Genomic DNA, 25,177 nt, shown 5'->3' with positions numbered 1-25,177 from the left:
AGATTAATTGATTATACCAGCTATCTGGAGAAAATATTGACTGGCAGCTGTGGTACGTCCAAATAACTCACTATACAACAACTGCAACAACACACAACAGCTACTACAAAGTGACATAATTATACCTGCTAATTGTAGAAAGTATTGACTGGCACCTGTTGTATGTCCAAACAACTCACTACAACAACAACTACAACTACTACAAAGTGACATAATTATACCTGCTAATTGTAGAAAGTATTGACTGGCAGCTGTGGTACTTCCAAACAACTCACTACAACAACTACAACAACAACAACAACTGCATCAACAAACAACAGCTACTACAAAGTGACATAATTATACCTGCTAATTGTAGAAAGTATTGACTGGCACCGGTTGTATGTCCAAACAACTCACTACAACAACAACAACTGCAACAACACACAACAGCTACTACAAAGTGACATAATTATACCTGCTAACTGTAGAAAGTATTGACTGGCAGCTGTGGTACGTTCAAACAACTCACTACAACAACTACAACAACTACAACAACAACTGCAACAACACACAACAGCTACTACAAAGTGACATGTTATACCTGCTAATTGTAGAAAGTATTGACTGGCAGCTGTTGTACGTCCAAACAACTCACTACAACAATTACAACAACAACTGCAACAACAAACAACAGCTACTACAAGTGACATAATTATACCAGCTAATTGTAGAAAGTATTGACTGGCAGCTGTTGTATGTCCAAACAACTTCAACAACAACTACTACAAAGTGACATGACTATACCTGCTAATTGTAGAAAGTATTGACTGGCAGCTGTGGTATGTCCAAACAACTCATTACAACAACAACTACAACAACACACAACAGCTAATACAAAGTGACATGATTATACCTGCTAATTGTAGAAAGTATTGACTGGCAGCTGTTGTACGTCCAAACAACTCACTACAGCAACTACAACAACAACCTCAACAACACACAACAGCTACTACAAAGTGACATGGTTATACCTGCTAATTGTAGAAAGTATTGACTGGCAGCTGTTGTGCGTCCAAACAACTCACTACAACAACTACAACAACAACTGCAACAACACACAACAGCTACTACAAAGTGACATGATTATACCTGCTAATTGAAGAAAGTATTGACTGGCAACTGTTGTGTGTCCAAACAACTCATTACAACAACTACAACAACAACTGCAACAACACACAACAGCTACTGCAAAGTTGACATAATCATACCTGCTAATTGTAGAAAGTATTGACTGGCAGCTGTTGTATGTCCAAACAACTTCAACAACAACTACAACAACAACAACTACTACAAAGTAACATGATTATACCTGCTAATTGTAGAAAGTATTGACTGGCAGCTGTGGTATGTCCAAACAACTCATTACAACAACAACTACAACAACACACAACAGCTAATACAAAGTGACATGATTATACCTGCTAATTGTAGAAAGTATTGACTGGCAGCTGTGGTACGTCTAAACAACTCACTACAACAACAACTGCAACAACACACAACAGCTACTACAAAGTGACATGATTATACCTGCTAATTGTAGAAAATATTGACTGGCAGCTGTGGTACGTCCAAACAACTCACTACAACAACTGCAACAACACACAACAGCTACTACAAAGTGACATGATTATACCTGCTAATTGTAGAAAGTATTGACTGGCAGCTGTGGTACGTCTAAACAACTCACTACAACAACAACTGCAACAACACACAACAGCTACTACAAAGTGGCATAATTATACCTGCTAACTGTAGAAAGTATTGACTGGCAGCTGTGGTACGTCCAAACAACTCACTACAACTACAACAACAACTGCAACAACACACAACAGCTACTACAAAGTGGCATAATTATACCTGCTAATTGTAGAAAGTACTGACTGGCAGTTGTGGTACGTCCAAACAACACACAACAACAACTGCAACAACATACAACAGCTACTACAAAGTGACATAATTATACCTGCTAATTGTAGAAAGTATTGACTGGCAGCTGTGGTACGTCCAAACAACTCACTATACAACAATTATCAAGTTAGTAAAATAGATAAAACTATTTCTAGTATGACTACGAAACTGCTTAATTTCTGCTAGATTAGAATCGGTTCTCATGTATCATTATAGCATGATTTTCCACGAATATTAAAATAAAAATCATAAATTTAATACATGTTTTGTTAGCCCGGACCTTCTGCCACTCATGGCTAACAAAACTGGTTTTATTCTTATAACTAGTCCCTACAAAGAAAAACTGAAAGCAATTTGCTAGCAGACGATTTGGGTCTCTATTATGTCACTTGGGGAAGGTAATTGTCTAGATTCTACCTCTATACTTATACATTTAGTGGCACTGCCATTTCTAGACTTAGGTTCTCTTACAGGTTCAAGGGAAAGTTCAAGGTATTTTTTTAGCGCTCGCAGCCACGCGTCAGCCGCCTGTAAGCATCATGGAAAACAACCTTTTGCAATTTTAAAATAAGCTGGAAGTCTAAACATGACCCAAATTAGGCAAATACCTCTTTTAAAGACCTTTGGCATTACCCTCTTTAAAATTTTGGTATATCCCCCCCCCCCCCGCCCCCGACAGAACTATGTGGTAGAGAACGTAATATTTTTTAAAATTAAGTTAGGTTATAGGCTAGGAGGCCGAGCGCCGCGGCCAGAGTTATAGTTTTTAAATTGAAAAAAATTCTAAGAGAATAATACCAATTTTTTTCAAAGATTCCAAACAGGTTTAAATTTAAGGGTTCGTCGCGGCATACTCGCGGCTGCGTAGGCGGTTTTTACCTATTTGTCATGTAGATGATTGAAGTGACATTGTTCTTCAGGAAGGTTTGACATAGAATCTCAAGAATAACTGAAAATGAAATTAAAATATTATCCATGTATAAAAGTAACAGAATGCTCGTCTGTCTGTAGCTAAAGATCTAAAAGTAAAGATGTTTTAGGTCAATGAATGGTTTATAACTATTTTAGGGGCATGTACCTTCACCTTCCAAAGAGAACCCCCCCTCTCCTCAAATTTTTTAATTAGTTCTTTCAAAAACTAAAATTAAAAGTGGAGGTTCAACACCAATCCCCTTCCCTAAAGTGACCACAGGGGCCTCTAGAGGCATAGCAGCTAGTTATACATATACATTTAAAAAGTTGCTTTCATTTTTTGTCGGTATATATCTCAGCCGCCTGCTTACAAACAAACAACCCTACATAATACATTACATCATGGTTATGCGTCTTTATTTTGGCCAATATATTCCACCAACCCAAAAATCAAAAGCGTTCTTGCTATTAACTAATTTGTCCCTGTTTTAAAACAATTTACAAACAAGAGATAATGTTTAAGACATTTGAATAATAGTTTTAAACAGTTGGGAGACTGAAACAAATTTTCGATATTAGATTTGTATCTGAATTCTTCTCTGTATTCAAATGTACCATTTTTAGGGTCTTCAGGGTGGGACTTCTAAAGTATTTTGATTGGTTGGTTCAAGTGTCCAAACGTTTCAACCACAAATTGTAGTCCACAGAAGGGGTAATTGAGTTCCATCAGTAGGCATGTACATCAATTTATCGTTCTACTTTGTATTATAGATAAAGAAGAAAATTTTAAATTGTCTTTATAGGCATAAATATTTCAACATTCCAACAATTCGAAAATGAAATATCATACCAACAAAAACATTTCTTATATATTCTCTCTTTTGTAGTTCTTACTTAAACAAGGGTAAACATGTCTGTCCATAGCTAGCGAATAGTAATATAAGTATATGTACACAGGAAGTGTTGTACACATTAGGCTGTTTATTGCAATAGTTCCCAAATTTATTACATCCTATTCGTTGGCTTAACAACTTTGGAACTTTTGAATTTTGATTGGTTGGTTTATTAATTTAAAAGTCTAAACATTTCAACTAATAATTGTAGTTTACAAAGAGGTAATTTTAAGTATAATCATTGGGGGACATTTAGTATATAGGTATTGTCTATGTTAAATCATTATTATTATATGGAGGGTAGGATGGGCGGACAGACTGTCAGTCCTTGTTTATATAGGAGCTTCGCTTCTTCTAATATGATTTGTGTATGTTATGATGTCAAACTCAAACACAAACAATTTCTGAATCTAATATATTTCTTCTTGGAAAAAAATGATTATATTCAAAATAAGCCAGGCTTGGCAGCCGCGCGATAAATAACTATTATAAAATAGCTTTCTTTCAAGAGTTAATTGGTTTGTACGTTTTCAAAAAAACTATACAACTAACAATTAGAAGAGGTTAAGATTTTTGAGGAAGCCGCTTTATGGTGAATTTGTTCTACCTGTTGGACTGGGATTAACACTCATCATCGAGAGATGAATACTTTTCTCTGTTAGATGGTAACTCTTTAAAAACCTACAATATTAGAATTAATGTAATTGTGTTTTCTAAAATTCTTAAAGCATTAACATTTTATAACATCTTTGGTGAAACAACAATGAGTTAATTCATAAAAGTAAAGCTAACAATAATATCAAAGATACAAGAAACAGTGACGGTAAATGATTATTTACCCTCCCTTCCCCCTTTTAAAACAAATTGTCGTGGTGCCAAAAACCAAAAATATTTTTAAAAATTACATTAAATTACCTACCCTACCCTCCCTCAACATTTAAAACCTGTCAATTTGACCACTAAAATGAAAAGCTTGGACATTCTTGTAAGAATTAATAGATATCTTATAAAAAAAATAGGTAAAAGGTTACCTAGGTCTTTTCTTTTGTTTGATAATATCTACTGCTTGCCTTACAGCAGCCCTGAAAATAATAATAAGTTTGGATCATGGTTCATGTCGGGCTTATTTCCTATCCCTGCGGGGACAGTTATTAACGTTTACCTAACCTAACCTAAAATAACCTACTGAAAATCTACTGGGAAAACACAACGAAACCCGCTACTTTGTTTTCTTCCCATGATTCTGAAGTTTAAGTTAAATAAGAGGGGGGGAAGTTTTGACACGTTTGCGTATACAGTGAGTACAGACTTTATCCTTGGACTGAGAGGATAGGTTATTAAAAATAAAACCATTCTTATATGATGAATTTTCCCAAGATTTAAGATTTTTTGGATAGGCCTCCAGGTTCAGGAGCTGCAGGCCTCCAGGTGGTCTCTGGACATGTAAAAATAAGAATTAAAATATTTTTTAAGAGATAGAGGTCAACTTATAAAAAAATTTATGCATGTTTTTTCTTCAAATATGTAAATAACATTAAAAAAGATACATGTTTTGTTTTATTAGTTGACCTCTAAATCTTTTTTTTTTTAATTTTATCTGTCCAGAGACCAATTGGAGGCCTGCAGCTTTGGGACCTGGAGGCCTATCCAAAAAAAATTAAACTTGGGAAAATTCATCATATAATAATGATTTTATCCTTGTTAAAATACAATTACAAATCATAAAAGAGTAATAAAAACTATATATTTACGAAAACGATTTTGCGTTTTGGATAAGAATTGCAGAATAGACAAATTAGCTATGGAAGGAAATGAACAAAAAGTGTGAAGCTAAAAACATGATTTTAACATCATTTAATCACGATAATATCAAGATAATTTCTTTTCTTACAATTTTTCTTGTCTTTAAGTTTTTGTAATGAAACAGGAACGTTTTTGCAAACGACACGCTGTAATGTGTCCAAGCGGCTACATCCCTAGCATAAAAGAGTTCTGCATACAAACGGGTATGATAGGCAGAAAATAGCCTAAAACCAATAAAAGAATTACATTTGAAAAAATTTAGTTGCCCAAAATTTTTCAGGGACCTATACGGATAACCTTGTAGGTCTAGCGGTAACTGAGATCTTATGATTCAGACACACAGACGGACATTCTCTTACTTTTATACAAGTTATATGTATATTTCTGTAAGTCGATACTTAAGACTACATAGTTTCAAGGAATAGATATAATTTTGAGAAGGATATTTCCATGAGGAAAAAAATTTAGGAAACCATACTTTAAGTATTAAAACAAAGACTATTTGAACACTATTAGTTATTTCTTTCATCGTATTATAAACGGCTTTCCGCGGATATAGAATGTACAATTATAAGATTAAAACCAGTTTTTTTTCGAGATGCCGAAGGCACGGGCTAAAAAAACTGGTTTTAATCTTATGATTGTACATTTTTATATTCGTAGAAAACTGGGTATAATACGATGCTAGACATAGTTTTTTTTCGTATGGATAGTTCCTATCCACTGGATTCGAATGAATACGAGAAAACACTATAACACTTTAAGATTCTTTATTTAAGTACCCTAAACATGTTTTGAAAATACATTAAAATACATTAAAATACCCAAACCTTTGAAAAATATTATTTTAACCCCCTCAAAAAAAGCTACAGAAACTGCCCAAAAATTGCCAAAAATTTACACGGAGGTAGGGAACATTTGGCTGTTTATTACACCAGTCCCCAAAGTCTTGTAATAACGTTTTCTTTGGGGACTTTATCAATTTATCAACCATTGTCTTATCCTTTTAGATTCCTGAGACACCCTTGTCAGATGCAAATATTTTATCCAATAAAGATGTCACAAATATTATTTCTAAGACAAAAAGATTGTCTACACAAATCTTTTTATTACGACAAGGATTATCACATACATGATTCTCGCATCGGATTATAGACAGATTTCCGTGGTTATTAATATGATTTAAACCACTTTTGTTAGCCCTGATTAGCCGAAGGCCAGGCAAAAAATGGTATTGATTTCATTTTAATATACGTGGAAAATTGTCTGTGATTCGATGCTATTCATGATTTGTCAGTATTGCTGAGAAACCGGTTCTAATCCCCCGGAAATTTATCGGTTTCAAAGGAATAATGATTATAATTGTTATTCTTTTAACCCAATAATAGTTGTAGTCAAATTTTTCGCTTTTATTTCGCATAATTACAATTACAAAGCTTTTCCACATTTTGGATTTAAATATTAATTAAGACCATAATAAAGCTTAGCAAACGCAATTGTCTCAACCAGAAGCGTACAGAACAGGAGCGTAGCTGGGTGTTGTATACACCCCCTTGCAAAATTAATTGGATGGATGCACACCCTAAAACAACCACGTTAATGTTGTGTATGAAAAAATTTGCGCGCTTTGCGCGTCAATTTACTAACGCTTATTCCACTTTTCAGTATGTTTATTTATGCATGTAGGTGGACCAACTCCCTAACAATGAAATAAAATCCCATTGACCAAAACCCTGTTCCCGCCACTGGTTCCAACTTTTCAGGGAGTGAGGGACATTGGGCTGTTTATTACACTAGTCCCCAAATCGAATTTTGAAGTTGATTGTTCAAACGTTTCAACCTCTAATACAGAAGGGGTAATTTTGGGTATCATCACAGGGAATGTACAATGTACATTAATTTATTAGTCATTGTCTTATCCCTTAAGATCCCTGCCAACTTCTAGTATTCTAAGATATGTCAAATCCTATATTAGAAAATGAGAATAAATAAAGATTATCTGGTAAAGAAAATGAATATTGTATAGTTTGGCTTAATATGCTTTGAGGGGGGATTAAAGGGATAACTTTGAAACTAAATTAGAATCTAATCCAAGTTTACAGGGGGAGCTACAAAATATAAACTTTCATTTTAAACAGGCAAAACATTAAAAAAATTGTTGTTGGACCTCTTGGGTCCTCTCCACGTCACCTTGAACATACTATGCAGTCAAATTGCAGTAAAACGTGCTCAAGCACCCAGGGTATTAAGTAAGGTGAACTCGATAGACAACCAAATCTTTGATTGCACGTTCTTTGTCTAGAAGTCTCAACTGTGCATGGTAATGAGTTGAGCCTGTTTTGAGCCAAGGCAGTCCCCCAACTCTAACTATTTATGATATTGCAGCAGTAGGAACCATTCTTAACGTCTAGACGTAAATCGTTATATTACTTGTATGATGCACCAGATTTTCATGTACTCTGATAAAGTGATGCTCGCTGCTGGCTAGAATAACTATACCCCCCCCCCCACAAACCCCCTCTTACCCCATCCCCTACTGGACAAATGAACTGACTAATAAATGATGTAAATATTAGCAATCTAAATTGACGATAAATTTACCCCTGTCATATATATCCATTATCCATAACATGCAATGAAATTGTGTGTTATTGTTAGTCAAATGCGCTTGTTAAGTCAAACTGTTCTTAATTTCGACCAAATGTATAGACATGAAATGTTCATAATTAAGAATAGTCTGATTTAATAAGCGCATTTGACTGAATGCTAACACACAAATGTATGTAACCAAAATTTTAAAAGTTTTGTAGGCCTCTGATAAGTTTAAATACTTTGGCTTCACGCAGAATGCGGTGAATACAGATGGATACAATCACAGGAAAAGAGGGGACATTGGGCTGTTTATTACACTAGTCCCTAAAGTTTTGTAATAAAGTTTTCTTATTCGTTGGCTTAACAACTTTGGTGACTTTTATTGAATTTTGATATGGTGAATCATTAAGTGTCCAAACGTTTCAACCACTAATTGTAATCTAAAGAAGAGGTAATTCATCAATGGGGTTTTACATCAATTTAACAGCCATTGTCTTATCCCTTTATATCCCTGATACATTCAACAATAAGTATTCAACAAATTCACCATATCCTAAAATTTGCTTTAAATACAAGGGGTAGCAATAATTACAATTTAAGTATTATCTTTAAATTTCAATTTTTAAACAAATAACAAATTCAAATCTTATGATTGTACATTTCTATATTTGTAGAAAACTGGATGTAATACGGTGCTAGACATATTTTTTCCGTATGGATGAGAACCATTTCTAATCCACTGGATTTCAATTGGTTTCGATTGAATACGAGAAAATATTTTCTTTCAATCTATGTAAGGGTCAGCTGTTTACCCAAAATACTTTTTTGATCCTATATGGGGTTAGTTATGTTTATTTATATATTTTTTTGCGATTTCTCATGGGTATTTTTCATTTTTTGGGGGGTGTGGGGTGTCCCACCCCCCAAGAAAATAGCTTAAAACTATCACAGGACCAGTAGGTATATTCCCTGAAGAGTAGAGCCAAATCGGTTTAGTGGTTACTGAGATCTTAAGCTTCAGACGGACAGACAGACAGACGGACACACGGATAGACGGACAGTCGGACAGACGGACAGACGGACAGACGAACAGACGGACAGACAGACAGACAGACAGACAGACAGACAGACAGACGGTTAGACGGACAGACAGACAAACATCGTTCTTCTTTGTATTATAGATAAATAGAATGTAAACCACAAAAATAACATGAACAAATCATTTTGTTTACCAAAATTTTCACATTTTCTGTTAATAATTTATTGTTATTAGATTTACAAAAGAAAAGAAAAATCTGGAGGGAAAAACATATTGGATATTTGAGACCAATTGTTGAATGGGGGTTTAAGGAATATTATAGCTCCCCTATACAAAATTAATAGGAAACTAAACGATTTATACATTATATATCAAAAATCTATTTTTTCAAATTTTGATTTTTTAAAGTTTGAAGCTTTTTTAGCTAGTAGTAAATATTGAGATAGGACGCGGAAGCTAGATACACTTTCGGAAACTAAAATTTAGTACATCCTTTTACATTTCCTATTACAATAATTTTCCATCCACCTAAACTTGCCTTAGAGAATAGATGTATAAGTATAGATGGATAATCCAGACAAGTACCTAAACCCAAGAAGTCCGCGCCATTTGGGCTGAGCCTACTCTGTTCTTTAATTTTATTCCTTTGACAATATTCAATAATATTGATCATGTATTAAAAATCATTGAGATGTTTTTTAAATTTTGACATACCCCTGAGAATATCATTTGAATACGCCTTTATGAGACACAGAAAAGCAAAATTCTATAGATAAGTTTGCCTCTTTTGATTTATTGCATTTTTATATGAACCTGCACAGGGATAAGACATTGGCCTATAAATTGATGTGTATCTCCAATAATTATACAAACAATTAACCCTACAGAAGATTACAAATGGTGGTTGGAACGGTTGGACATCCAACTTAATGAACTATTTTATCAAAATACAATGAAAGTTCAAAGTCGATGAATTGATGTGTATCTTCAATAATTATGCAAACAATTAACCCTACTGAAGAGTAAAATTGGTTGTTGAAACGTTTGGACACTAACCATAATTAACTAACTATCATAATACAATAAAAGCCCCCAAAGTAATTTAGCCAATGACTTAGAAAACATTCTTAGAAAACTTTGGGGACTAGTGTAATAAATAGCCCAATGTCCCTTCCCTCCCTGAAACCTGCAGAATTTTTTGCAGAACCATAATCTTATTTCCAATTTCCTCAAATATGAAAAAGAATTCAATGTTATTTGGGACAAATATTTTTGTTCTCTCCCAAAAAACTTTGACATTAATATTCATAATTGAAATATTTTAAAAGTTTTTTAGTGGGTCAAATTTAAATTAAATTTCTAAGCTTAACAATTAATTCTTTAGAATAATATGTTTTCTCGTATTCACTCGAATCCGTTGGACAGGAACCGGTTCTCGTCCATACGAAAAAACTATGTCTAGCATCGTATTACATCCAGCTTTCTATAAATATAAAAATGTACAATCATAAGATTAAAACCGGGCCTAAAAAACTGGTTTTACTCTTATAATTGTACATTATATATCCGCGGAAAGCTGTTTATAATACGATGCGAGAAATAACTATTCCAGTATGTCTACATAACCGATCAATATCCGCAGGATTAGAATTGGTTCTGTTCCTTACTGAAAAAATATGTATAGCATCGAATTATAGACATTTTCCCCCAAATACTAAAATAAAAATCACAATATTATACAAAGATTATGTAGGCAAGTTTTCTCCAAATACATTAAACTTAACTAAAAATTGTTAATGATTATTTTACAATTAAAAAATCAATTATAAATAATTTCTAAAATGGCAAGACACTCATCTCATAATTTCTTTTTACCACTCATTTCTGACATATTTTTGATTACATGTCAAATGGATATAATTTTCTAATTTTCTTTTTACCACAGGAATATTATATTTATACCTATTTATTTACATTTTTGTGTATGATTAATATTATGTATTATGTACATAGTTTATTAATATTTCCTTTATATTTGTACAAGCGGCTGCGTCCCTAGCATCTAGAGGCTCCATAATCGAAGGAAGGGATATGGAAGGGCAGAAAAATAGCCTAAAACCATACCAAGACTTTTTATAAAAGTAAAATAGCCTAAACCATCCCTGGACTTATATGAAGCTTCACTGAAAAGGAGGAACATATCGGTTTAGCGGTTAGTGAGATCCTTCGCTACAAACAAAAACAGCTTACTACTTTATATAATAGGACAGTAAAGATAACAATGATGACAATAATCGTAAGGGCGAAGCTCTAAAATCAGAAGGACGGACAAACGAAAAATAAGTGTTGTAGAGTGTCAGAACTGAATAAGTAGAACATTTATTTGTATGTCTAAACAAAATTCTACATCAATTTGTTGCAAAACTGCGTAAATATACAGGGAGTAAGGGAGGGGACAATGGATCGAATATTCAATTTTTAAGAGTCTCAGACGAACACAGTAATAGTGTCTGACTGATTATGACGTAACAAAAAAAATTAGCCAATGAGAGGCCGTTATTGACCAATGGTAAAATTTATAGTGGGCTCTCATTGGCTAATTTTTTTTGTTACGTCATAATCAGTCAGACACTATTACTGTGTTCGTCTCAGACTTAAAGGGAATGTGCAAGAATTTAGCAGATTCTGACTGACTTTGGGTACTAGCGCATCAATGCCCCGCTAACTAGCTGAGTTAGTTTTAAATATAGCAGACAGAAAAATGTGTATTAGATGGCTGGTTTTAACAAATATTTTTCCCAAGAAAATGTCATTTCATGAATAGAAACTCTACTGTGATATTTATGTATTAAACAATCTAAGAACCCCTTGAATTTAGGTGTCAGCTAAAAATATATGAGAAGGTTTGACGAAGTTCTAAACACGATTTTTCTATTGATTAATTACAGAATGTTTACTACATTGTATGTATTGATGTAATGGTAATTTAATTTTCAAGTAAATGATTTTTTTCTTAGAACTAATTTTGTTCTATATTATATTACCATGATCCCTTTGGTCAAATTTTCTGGATAAATCTGGTTTTTATTGCTTTTCAGCGAAAACTCTTAAATTGAATTAATTGCCCATTGTCCCCTCCCTTACTCCCTGGTAAATAAAGGATGCAGTAAATGGACATAATTTCATTTTTAGGATTTGATTATAGAGATGCCTCGCTTTTAACATTGTACCTGATTGTTTTAGGAAACACTATTTAAAAATGAGATGAATAGGATAATCATACAATTCAAAATTTTTTTGTCAAAAAAAGCCAATATATTTGTTTTAAATGGACGTAAATACATCCTTCGCAGATCTTAATCCGACTATATATATATTCAGTTTCCAGTATTGCTTCGAAACCGATTAATATCCACTGGATTAGAATCAGCTCTCAGCCATACTGAAAAGTCATGTATGGCATCGTATTAAAGACAATTTTCCACTGATATAAAAATAAAAATCATGAAATGAATGCCAGTTTTGCAAGCTTAGACCTAACAAAACTAATTTATTTTTTATTTTAATATCCGCAGAAAGCTAAATAGGATGCTATGAATAACTATACCTGTATTGTTTTTCTCTAAATAATGAGTGTGGCACTATTAAACCAATGTTCAGGTCTGGGTTGTCGGAATCCTACAAAATAAAAACAACATATTTAGTTTCAACAAACAACAGCCATGGTATAATTCCTATTTTAGTTGAGTAAACAATACCCCCCCCCCCCCCCCCGTCTAAAAAAGTTACAGTAACAAGCCCTTTTCACTCCACAGAGGGGGCATAGGCCGCTGGCAATTTGTCAGTGTTTCATGGTACAATGTGGCTTTTTTATGGATGTGTAGTCCTAACTGAGCATGGTAGTGAGTTGCGCCTGTTTTGGGCCAAGGCATTCCCCCTACTCTAACTATTTTTGTCGCGCACCTGACATAGCAGCAGTAGAAACCATTTTTAACGTCTTTAGTTATGACGTGGTGTCGGTCCGAGATTCGAACCTATCACCTCCCCAGCGACGAGCGGATGCGCTACGTGTTGAGCCACCTCCGTCTATAGTATGCAATAATCATGTTTGGTATTAGCTGTAGGGGGGAAGGGTGGGTCGATTTTGGACTTTTTTATCCGAGACCAAAGAAGGAACTTGCACATGATTTTCAAGTGCGAGTTCAAATGCAATTTCCTGCTTTGGTCTCAGATAATAATGTCCAAAATCAATCCACACTAATAGTGGTCTTTTTTCATCCAACATTATTATTTTCCAATTGAAAAAAAAACATGCTCTATTTTTTTAAGTGTTGTTCAATTATAGTTAAAGGGATTTGCCGTTACCAAAGAAACTAAATGCAGTACATATAAACCTGGAGGGAGGGGACAATGTCCTGTAAATAATATTGCCCCCTAAAGTGTTTAACTTAAACACTTTCAAACCACAAAATGTTCCAACAATAACTATAAATATATATACTTGAACTCTAATCATAGAGTGGCTGTGCTATTAAAAAATGTTAGAATTACCCAACTGTCCTTTCAAATAGTACTTTTATTGAGAAAAAAAAATAAGACATCATCTTGTGCAGGAGCTGCTATTCAGCCAATTAATTCCCTTTGAAATAGCCGAAAATTAAATAGAGTTGGCAAAAACTTATTTTTATGTACTCGTGTAGGGAAGTGGGTAAGAAGGATGAGAAAAAGGTATGAGAGTTGTGAATAAATTTTCACTAAGAATTGTTTGTCAGAATCACATTCCCTTTACCCTGATCTTGTAAAAACTATCTCATTTCACACAACTCAAATTCGAGAAAGAAAGAATATATTTTTGTGTTAAAAATATATCTTTTTTATCTTATCATGTTGTAGACAGCTTTCCAGGAATATTAAAATGAAAAATTATAAGATTGTATCCAGTATTGTTATGCCCGAGAGTCCAAAACCCGGGTTTATTACTCATAAGACTTTTATTCTAATATTAGTGGGAAATTGTCTGTAATATGATGCTATACATGATTTTTCAGTATAACTGAGAACCTGTTCTAATCCATCGGATATCAATAGGTTCCAAAGCACAGTTATGGAATCTCGACCACAATGATTTTTTTATCCAATCTTGACAAGTGAGGTATTTTTGGAAAGATGAATATACATAGAAAACGCCTATGTAAATTAGAAAATCCGCAGAAATCATATTTGCTAGTTATTTGCAAAAATCTGCAATGTTAATTTGCAAAATTTATTAATGCCTTAAATGACTTATTTAGAAAAAAATCTTTTTATGAAATGTATTTATCTATAAGTTTTAAACATTCTTAAGGCAAAAAAAATTTCTTCAGTGTTACTTTTTTCACCTTATATATGAAAAAAGCAGTTTCTCACAATTTATGATAAAAACAGGTATAAAACAGGTATAGGAACAAAAAATATGTTTTTTCTTGATGTAAACACAATAATTGGCATAAAATCTATCATCCTAAATGTAAAAATCAGATATAGACTCCTTTTTAGAGCAAATATAGTGCAAAAAGTAACCAAGACATTTTTGCAAAGTATGAAAATCTAAAGAAAATAGTTCTTTTTGATTTTGATATACATATCAGATAAATGTATATGAAATTAGTGATCAAAAACTATAAAACAAGTTAAAACTTTTTTAACCCTATCATTGATTAAAATGCACTTTTAGGTTTACTCATTACCAAAGTTGCACATACAAACTCTATTTATTAAGTTATTAAACAAAATAAATTCAAATCAACAATTAGGCGTTTTTTATAATGCAGTAGGCCATTTTGTAGTTGGTTTTTTGGCATTTATTTTGTTTAATTACTACATAAAAAGAGTTTTTATGCACTACTTTGGTAATTCTTAAACCTAAAAGTGCAATTTAATCAATGACAGTGTTGAAAAAATTTATAACATGTTTTATAGTTTTTGATCACTAATTTTATATACATTTATCTGATATGTATATCAAAAGCAAAAAGAACTATTTTCTTTAGATTTTCATACTTTGCAAAAATGTCTTTGTTACTTTTTGCACTATATTGACTCTAAAAAGGATTCTTTATCTGATTTTGACATTTAGGATGATAGATTTTATGCCAATTATTGTGTTTACATAAAAAAAACAAACATATTTTTTGTTCCTATACCTTTTTTTGTCATAAAATGTGAGAAACTGCTTTTTTCATATATAAGGTGAAAAAAGTAACACTACAGAAATTTTTTTTGCCTTAATTATGTTCTAAACTTATAGATAAACACATTTCATAAAAAGATTTTTTCTAAATAAGTCATTTAAGGCATGAAATAAATTTTGCAAATTAACAATGCAGATTTTTGCAAATAACTTGCAAATATGATTTCTGCGGATTTTCTAATTTACATAGGCGTTTTCTATGTATATTCCTCTTTCTAAAAATACCTCACTTGTCAAGATTGGATAAAAAAATCATTGTGGTCGAGATTCCATAACTGTGAAAGCCATGCTGGAAGGAATAGTACTATTTTTTAAGTTTTAGTGAGGGCTCTACAACCAAGGCCGCAGTCAATAAACCACGAAAAATCCCAAATTAACTTATAGTGCAAAGTAGAATGATGTTTATCCGTCTGTCTGTCCGACCCTTAAGATCTCGGTAACCACTGAACCGAATGGATTCTACTCTTCAGGGTATATACCTATTGGTCCTGTGGTGGTTTTAAGCTATTTTCTTGGGGGGTGGGACACCCCCAACCCCCTCAAAAATGAAAATTTTCCCCCTCCCCATAAACAATTTTTTTTAATTACCTCATGGGGAAAAGCCCCTAGAGGCTAGGGGCGAAACCGCTAGTAAGATAATACACAAACAAGCAAAAAATACCCCCTTCACTCCTTCTTATTTGCATCTTATTTTACAAATAGAGGGGGGGGGGAGGCAGTGCTTAACAAGGCAAAAGAACCAAATCTGCGGCTGGCAGGCCCTGCTATTGTTATTTTTTTACCATACGCTTTTCAGCCAAATGTAAGCGGATTTATTGCGATTTGTATCTTTTTGTATATTTGACACTCTAAAAAAGAGTATTTTTTTGGCTCTTTTTTTCTTTAAAAAAAAGTATTCACAGCTTTTTAGTGTTGTTCAACTTTTGGAGGATGATTAGATTATAACAAGGGAGGGAGGGGTCATTTGGTTGTTTATTACACCAGTCCCCAATGTTTTATAATACCATTTTCTTATTCGTTGGATTAACAACTTTAGGGACTGTTATCGAATTTTGATTAATGGTTCATTAAGTAGAGTGTCCAAACGTTTCAACTACTAACTTATAATCTACAGCTGGGTTTATTCTTAATATCATCATTGGGGACGCACATCAATTTATCGGCCATTTATCCCTTATAACCCGTTTCCCTAAATATTAAAATAGTTTTACATAAAATTAGGAGAAGAATTAATTTCCATTGTCCTATCCCTTTCTCTTACACCCTATTCTATAAAAATCAGGGATCTAAAGGGATAAGACAATGGCCGATAAATTGATGTAAATCCCCAATGGTGATATAAGAATTACCACTTCTGTAAATTACAATCATATTATTAAATAATTGGACACTCAACTTAATGAACCAACCAATCAAACTTCATAAAAGTACCCAAAGTTCTTGAGCCAACACATAAGAAAAGGTTATTATAAAACTTTGGGAACTAGTGTAATAATCAGCCAAATGTCCCCTCCCTCCCTGATAAAAGTTCCATCTTATTTGATTCCTCTATCCTTCTCTCTGTATTTTAATTTAAACCATTGCTCTACTAATAAATCTATAAATATAGATGTATAACCCAGACAACTACAAGGATTTTGTTTTGGGTCTGCTAGCAAATTGCTTTTTACTCTTTTGTGGTGTGTGGCTGTGTTAATATTGCCGACGATACTGGCTGATATTCATGACACAAGTGAAAGTCGGCACAAGGTCCACGGGGTTGGAACATATAGTTATTTAACCCTTTCCCCCTCTATTGTTTTACTCTATTGGTCTACTTATGCAGTTTAAATTTCCCTCAGTGAAAATACAAGTTACACTATTTTTCTTTTCTAGGGTAAAGAATAAGAAACAAAAACAGTTTGGCCCGACGAGAGCAAAGCTTTTTAAAAAGGTAGCTATTCCACGACAGACGAAGGCCCGGGATAAAAAAAACTGGCAATTATTTTTATTATAAAATTTGTAGAAAATTGTGTTACGATTTTTCAGTATGGCTGAGAACCAGTTGATATCCACTGGATATGAATCGGTTTCGAAGCCATACTGGAAAAAGCTTTGAAAGAGCAGTCTGAATGGCAATGTTGTTTTATGCCTTTTATAACAGGAATATGCCAAACTTCCTAAAAAAATCAGCTGAGTAAACCCTTACAGAATGCTTGTACTCACATACGTACTAATTACTGTACCAACTCACCCAAAATATAGAGTAGCTTCGCCACTGGCAAAAAAATTTGCATATCTCCATAACATAAATCATACACAATCTTGAACTCAACCTCCCAAACTTGGATGTGCTGAATAAGAGATATAAGTTTTCCGGAATTTTAATGTAGGAAGGAGATTTGAAATCTGCATCAAATTTTAAGGATTTTTTATAAAATTCGTTTTTTGTATAATTCTTTATCTAAAAGCGGAAATACATTTTAAGTTAATTAATTTTGACCAATAGGATAGGTGGATTTTAAACTACCTGCGCTCTAATTGGTTGAATGATGTACGACATCCAATCAGAGCGCAGATTTTTTAAATCCACCAATCACAGATGCCAAAATTAATTAACTTAATTTGTATTTCCGCTTTTTGATAAAGAATTATACAAAAAACGAATTTTATAAAAAATCCTTAAAATTTGATGCAGATTTCAAATCTCCTCCCTACATTAAAATTCCGGAAAACTTATATCTCTTAGTGCTGAATTTTAATTTCCAAATGTGTACGCAGTTTGCGCGGTGTTTCCTAATCCTATCTCAATATTTACTACTAACTAAAAAAAAGCTTCAAACTTCCAAACTTTAAAATGTTTTTTTTTTTTTAAGTTTAAAGCTTTTTTAGCTAGTAGTAAATATTAAGATGAGGAAATGCCGCGGAAACTGCGTACACATTTAGAAATTAAAATTCAGCTCATCTAAACTTGAAATAAAACCATCCAAGAAAGAAAGGGGGGCTGTTATTCATATATTTTAATCAATTTTAAACAAGTTTTGTCTGTATGTAATGTATTTTTAATTGTAATTTGTAGGAGCGTGACTTTTGAACATGATCTTGTAGCGTCGTGTCCAAAAACATAGAATAAAAATTAAGGAGTTTTCCGCATTTTTGCCCAAACAATCCTTTGTAACGAGGAGCAAACTACTACAATAGAACTTTGGGGACCAGAATGATTTTTCAGGGATCTAAAATCATGATAAAAGAATGATCGATAAATTAAGTTACATCCCCAATGATAATACACAAAAATACCCCTTCTGTATATAATAATTAGTGGTTAAAACATTTAAACACTCAACTTTTTAAACCAACCAATCAAAATTCAATAAAAGTCCCCAAAGTTGTTGAGCTAACGAATAAGAAAACGTAATGATAAAATTTTGGGGACTAGTGTAACAAAAAGCCCAATGTCCCCTCCCTCATTGATTATTTATTGTCCAACGCCTCTTCCCTCCTTGCTTCCCTTACATTATCCTATTATATTAAGTAGCAAGCGTTTTTTGTCTGTCTTGAACCGATATTGTTATCCTTTACAGTGAAGGTCCTTGGAAGGTTTTAAACTACTTTTGGGAGGTTTGTCTTTACATTGAAGGTCCTGGAAAGGTTTTAAACTAATTTTGGAGGGTTTGTCTTCACCCCCCTCCCCCCCCAAAAAAATATTTTTTTACTCTTTTAAAATTCATATTTAAAATGGGACACGGTCAACTTTTCCCCTTCCTACCTTAAGTGCCCCTTGAGGCTTCTAGGGGGCATAACCGCTAGTAATAATTAAAGCCCTAACCAATAACCATTACAAAAAAATTATAAAGTTTGTCCCCATCCCTCACAATACTACACTTCAATTTATTTCTTTATATTTTGTAAGAAGCTACTCCTTTTTTATCATAGCTACTTTATAAGTTTATGTACGTACGTCCGTTTCTATAACATTATGAAACAAGTCATGGAACCTGATACATCCCACCTAATACAGCCAATATGGTATCAGGGGAAAAGTCATACCCCCTTTAAATTTACGTGGATCTTAAAAAAAAATTGCGCGCTTTGCGCATTAATTTAACATTTCAGGCACACTTGACAGCACTACACCCACCTATAGATCACACCCCCATCGAGTTTGAATGAACGGGGGAGGGTGGAAAACAATTCCAAGGGCGCTTCGCGCACACCCACGACAAACCTCTCTAAACGGCACTATTAATAAGCGTGTCTTTTTAAGGCTATTCTAATAATCTGATAAAATAGAAGCTACTCTATAATTTTCTTCTTACCTTGGTCTCATATCTACCACCTCTACCTCTAGTTGACTGTTGACTGAAAAAAAAATATTAATTCAAGCATTATTTAAATGTAAAAGAATCAGCTTTTTATAGTGTCTATAAAAAATTACGTCATAGAGGTCCACCAATGCAGTCAATTAAAATTTAAACAGGCCTGCTATTGTTGATTTAGTCTGTGTAGGGGCCTATCATTGGTAATTTGTATTGTATGACGTCATTCTTCAAATGCCTATAAAGAGCTTCATATAAAAACTATGTTTAGCTTAAATTCAAATCTACATAGCTTGTCAAATACTAAAAGATTCAATGGTTTTCAAGATCTTACTGGACGAACACGCAAACTTACATTTAACTATTTTAGTAAAAGTTTTTTTTTATCAAAATTATATATACATTTTAGAGTGCTAAAGAGTATATTTTAAAGAATATAAAAGATTTGTTTGGTGGGATGAAAAAAGTTTTGAAAAGATAGGGAAGATTACTTTTTACCAGGGGGAAAGGGATCGGACAATGGTTCGAATATTCAATTATTAGGAGTCTCAAACCTTGGGTACCTGCCCAAAGTGTTTGTGAAGGATTTAGCAAGATTTTGGGGACTTTGGGTACTAGCGCGCATTTGCCGCTAAATTAGTTATGATCCTAGCTGACAAAAATCAATTTTCTTCAAATTTTCTAGATAATTCTGGCTTCATTGCCTTTCAGCGAAAACTCTTAAATTGAATTAATTGACCATTGTCCCCTCCCTTACTCCCTGCTTTTTATATATAAGTTTTATACTTTTATCATTTAAACAAGAATTATTAAGTTTAATAGCAGCGGATCTTTTAAAAACTGTTTTTTTTTCATATTCATTAATGCAAGAAACTTTCATAATTATCCAAAAAACGAACTTTTAGGATAAGTTAAGTAACTGTAAAAAGGGCCCCACAGGGAAAAGAAGTGTTTTTTTCTTTAAAAAATTAGTGGAGGTAGGGGTTTGGTGATCCAAATATATGTTAGAGTAAAATCACATTATAATGTGAGAGGAAAGGAACATGGGAGGTTTAATATACCAGTCCTCTAAGTTTTATAAAAAAAAAACATTTTCCTATTCGTTGGCTAAGCAACTTTTGAGGACTTTTATTGAATTTTGTTTCATCAGGTTGAGTGTCCACCACTAATTGTATTCTACAGAAGGGGTAATTGAGATGATTACTAACGGCCATTGTCTTACCCCTTTAGATCCCTGCATTACAATTATTTATATTAATGCTAGTAAAAGCGAAAAAGTTCCATTTAACTAACGTCTAAATGCATGGCTTCCAGAGTAGCTTCGCTGCTAACCCATAGTTAGCTCTCTTACAAGAAGCAGCTTAAAATAAAACCTAATAAAAATGACGTCATACAATACAAATTACCAATGATTAGGCTAGAATACATTGTATGATTTTACCATAGGTTAATTTCAATTATACTGACCTCTAATTGGTCATTTTTATTAGGCACTAAATTTTGATTCCTCTTACCTAATATCTAAACCACATATAGGCACCAAAATTGTTAACAAATATAATATCTCCATTTTTAGTCTAGCTATCTATATCACATCTGAAACAAATAAACAAGCATGGCAGCATCCAAAAAGTAGAACAATGGATATATTATTACTTGGATCTTAAATCAAATTATCATGTACTCTATAAAAGTGAAATTTGTAGTTGGATGAAATAACGATCCCCCTCCTCCACCCCTTTTACCCTGTCCCATCATCTTCTTCTTGATGAAAGAACTGACCAATTAATGATCAACTAAATTGCCGAATTTACCCTGTCATAATATTTACGTATATTCTATATCCATTAGAAGAACATAGTGAAAATGTATGCAAATCATTTAAATCAGCGTCAGCCGTGACTAAGCCTCAAATTAAAACCCATTTGGATGACTTAAAAACTTTTTGAAGAGAGGGATGGCCAAGTTTAGACTTCCATCTTATTTGTAAAGTTGTAAACGACTCAATCGTGGCTGCCAAGTCATGGTTTAAATTATTACTTATACCAATAAAACAGGGTTAAAGATAATTTTCGGGTATGGTCCCTTTTGTGGCAACGCCTCTTAAGGGGCGTTTTGTCGTATTTTCACTGTAGCTTTTGATTATTTTAGGTTAGGTTAAGTTATATTAGGCGATTGTCACTTTCTTATTCGAACCGACTCTTTACTTTTAATTGATCAACCAACAAAATTATGTTATTATTGTTTATTTGTACATTTTCTTTAGTAAGGGACAAATATCAACAAAATTTTGCTTCTATCCTTCCATTTTAGGTAAAAAAAACTTTTTAAAGTCTTAAACCGACCGATACTTAGCGCAAACTGTAAACAATACAACTTACTCGATAAGAATAAAAAAGAAATATTTTTTTAGTATAGCAAAAAATATTCTGTACAGCAAATAGAGAATGCTAGATAAATCATAATAAAATGTTATGCCTCTTTTGGCGCATGAAAAATAATAAATCTGTACAAACCATATGCATTCTTATTTTTAGTAGCGCAGCTACTCTAAATTATCAGATACTAGCGGCTACGCCCCTAGAGGCCTCTAGGGGCACTTGAGGAGGAGAGAGTCGAATTTAATAATTCAATTTCTTATTTTAGATTTTAAAAGAAAAAGTAAAAAAAATTTACGTTTGATGTTTGTTTTTCGTTGAACTCTCTTTCTAAAATTGAGAAATTTTAAAAAAATTTAATTTCTCTAGGGAGGGTGGTAGTACCCTCCCCCAAAATAGTTATAAACCTTCCCGGGACTTATGAGAAGCTACCCTGTTAAGGAGAACCCGATCGGTTCAGCGGTTAGCGAGATCCTTTGGTACAGACAAACACACAAACATCCTGTTACTTTATTATAAGGATATTCGTCTAATTACGATTGAGAAGATTTCCATGACTTAAATATGATTGTTTGTATTATCCTTAACCGATGCAGCGCTGCGGCTTACAGTGAAGCTTCTTATAGGTTTAAGTAAGGTTTTGTCTATATTTGGGGGGTGGGTACCAAAATCCTCCAAATCGTTTTCAGAAAAAATACCCTACTCCGCCCAAAAAATCTCTTATTTAAAAAACTAAAATTCTAAATGGGTGGTCATTCCTCCCATTTTGTATTGACCTCTAAAAAAGTAGCTGTAATTCTTAATATATTAGTTCATGATTATGTTTCGAAGATTTGCTATGTAGATTTACTAGAATAGATTTATTATAGCATGTATCTTACACCAGATTGTTAAGTACTCTAATGAAGTGAAACTTAAAGCTGAATAAAATAATAGATGTATATACAGACAACTACCTCCCTTCCTTTTTCAATGACCTTTTCGTCTGCTTCTAAATTATTTTCTGCTACTTGGCTCTGTTAATATAAGCGACACCATTGGTTGATTTTCAATAATCCAATAGAAAGGTTGCACAAGGTTGATGCGATGGGGAGATACAGTTATTTAACCCTTTCTCCCTCTAGTGTTTTACTCTAATGTAGTAACAAGTTTTAAAAAATGCAAACAAACCTCTCTTATGAACGCCACTGATGCAGATATCTATTTTTACGTGTTATATAACAACCCAATTTTTTTTCTGGAAAAAAAGTTCAATTGAATTTCCAATTGGTTCCAATATTTCTTATATTTTTTCAAAGAACCCGGAGCTCTTCAAAATATCAAAAAATATAGATATATTGTCAACGCACACCAACTTTTTTCATAATGCCAAGTTTAATTCTAAATATGTAAACTTCACAGATTACATTTTTCTGAAACAAACACAGATGTAAAAATAGCCTAAAACCATATTAGGACCAGTAGAATGCAAAACACAATCGATTGAAACTTTTTCTTAAGATGGTGAAATAGACAGACATCATTTCACTCAAGGGGCACTTAAGGTAGGAGGGGAAAAAATTGGATCTCATCCTATTTTATATTTGAGTTAAAAAAGAGTAAAAAAAAAATATTTTTTGGGGGGGGGAGGGGGTGAAGACACTCTCCCTAAGAATAGTTTAAAACCTTCCCAGGACCTATAAGAAAACAATAAAATATCATAAAGACCAATATAAATTTTCACTGAAAATCATTACTTTAGCCGTTTATATAGTCCATCGACTACACTCTAGAGGCCTCCATGAGCTCTTCAGGCGAGTGTGCGTGTGTAATAATTATAAACCTAACTTGCTTCGATGGGAAGCTACCATGTAAAGAAGTACCACATCGGTTCTGCGATTAGCGAGTTCCTTTGGTACAGACAAACACAGATAGAAATCCTAGTACTTTTATATAAAGATTTTAATTCAGCATAATTTCACTAAATATTGAGCTATTGTCACTCTATTCTGACGCTGTTATAAATCATGAATCACGACGTTAAAATAATTCTTCAAGATGTTAAACTTGTAACCTCAAGATTTTAAAATGATGGGGGAAAAAGTAGTTGGTTTTGTCGTATATTCACAGTAGCTTTTAATAGGTTGTTTCATTTTAGGTTGGGTTATGGAAATGGTAGTGATTGATCCCCAGGGTTAGAGCCCCCCGCGGGGGATAGTAATAGGAAAAAGGCTAAAAAAGGAAAAATACGACGAAACCCGCTACTTCGTTTTCTTTCCCTGATCAATTATCAAATTTTTGTTTATTATGTAGACATTTAACTTGGTATGATTCACTTTAAAAAATACTCAGCCTCCCACCTCCGATATTAAGATAAAACTGCCCGTAAATGTTTGCGGAGAACTGTTGAGTTTCCGACGGACCCAAGAGAGAACCCGCCAATATGGTTCAGAGAATTAGCGACATGAACAAGTTTAATCTTTTATCTTTCCAAATACTAAGTGTAATCCTTATACTAAAGTAACAGGATGTTTGTCTGTTTGTGTATCTGTGTATCTGTGTGTGTACCAAAGGATCTCGCTAACCGCTGGACCGATCGGGTTCTCCTTAACAGGGTTGCTTCTCATAGGTCCCGGAAAGGTTTATAACTATTTTCTTGGGAGGGTGGGACACCCCCCCAAAAAAAATGAAAAATACCTCCCCCCCAAAAAATTAATTTTTTAACTAAAATTAAAAATGATAGAGGGGTCACCCCCCCTCTAATTTTTTTTTCTTTTAAAATCTTAAATAAGAAATTGGGTTATTAAATTCGACTCCAGCCGCTAGTTTTAAGATATTTTGCGGACACTGATGAGAAGGGCAGGGTCATTTTTTGTTAGGGTGTGTAGATACCCCCCCCCCCCCCAATAAAAAAATAGTTATGTAGACATGTAAGAAAAGCTTAAGTTTAAAATTTGAAGTCTCTAAGTCAAAAATTGCGGCCACAGGAGCCTTTTAAAGATTTCTGGAGACCTGGAGGATCAGGACCTGCAGGATCATACCTGGAACCTGAAAGTTACTTGAACACCTGTATTTTATATAAGGATGTACTACTAGAGGAATTT

General features: G+C 33.4%; 1 protein-coding gene across 3 annotated transcripts in view; it reads right to left on the bottom strand.

Annotated features, from left to right (window-relative positions):
* LOC145330069 (glutamate receptor ionotropic, NMDA 2B-like) overlaps positions 1 to 21,314 on the bottom strand; it is a 177,149-nt gene extending 155,835 nt beyond the window's left edge. The window contains exons 1-7 of one of the 3 annotated variants that reach the window (XM_080174614.1): positions 21,231 to 21,314; positions 19,717 to 19,759; positions 12,797 to 12,867; positions 4,787 to 4,837; positions 4,363 to 4,436; positions 2,830 to 2,899; positions 2,006 to 2,058 (exon numbers count right to left, since the gene is read on the bottom strand). In XM_080174614.1, the coding sequence (XP_080030740.1) occupies positions 2,006 to 2,058; positions 2,830 to 2,899; positions 4,363 to 4,436; positions 4,787 to 4,837; positions 12,797 to 12,867; positions 19,717 to 19,759; positions 21,231 to 21,286 (418 nt within the window). In that variant the 5' untranslated portion in view covers positions 21,287 to 21,314. Of the gene's footprint in view, positions 1 to 583; positions 637 to 1,784; positions 1,838 to 2,005; positions 2,059 to 2,829; positions 2,900 to 4,362; positions 4,437 to 4,786; positions 4,838 to 12,796; positions 12,868 to 19,716; positions 19,760 to 21,230 lie in introns of all 3 variants that reach the window. The other 2 variants (XM_080174615.1, XM_080174616.1) reach the window with 2 other exon arrangements.
* Between the last annotated feature and the right edge of the window lie 3,863 nt (positions 21,315 to 25,177).

This window comes from Acartia tonsa, chromosome 10, assembly GCF_053477335.1.
Source record: "Acartia tonsa isolate MP-2025a chromosome 10, ASM5347733v1, whole genome shotgun sequence".
NCBI classification, from domain to species: Eukaryota; Metazoa; Arthropoda; class Copepoda; order Calanoida; family Acartiidae; genus Acartia; species Acartia tonsa.
Note: the sequence above shows the minus strand (reverse complement) of the source record. Positions and strands in the feature narration are given on the sequence as shown.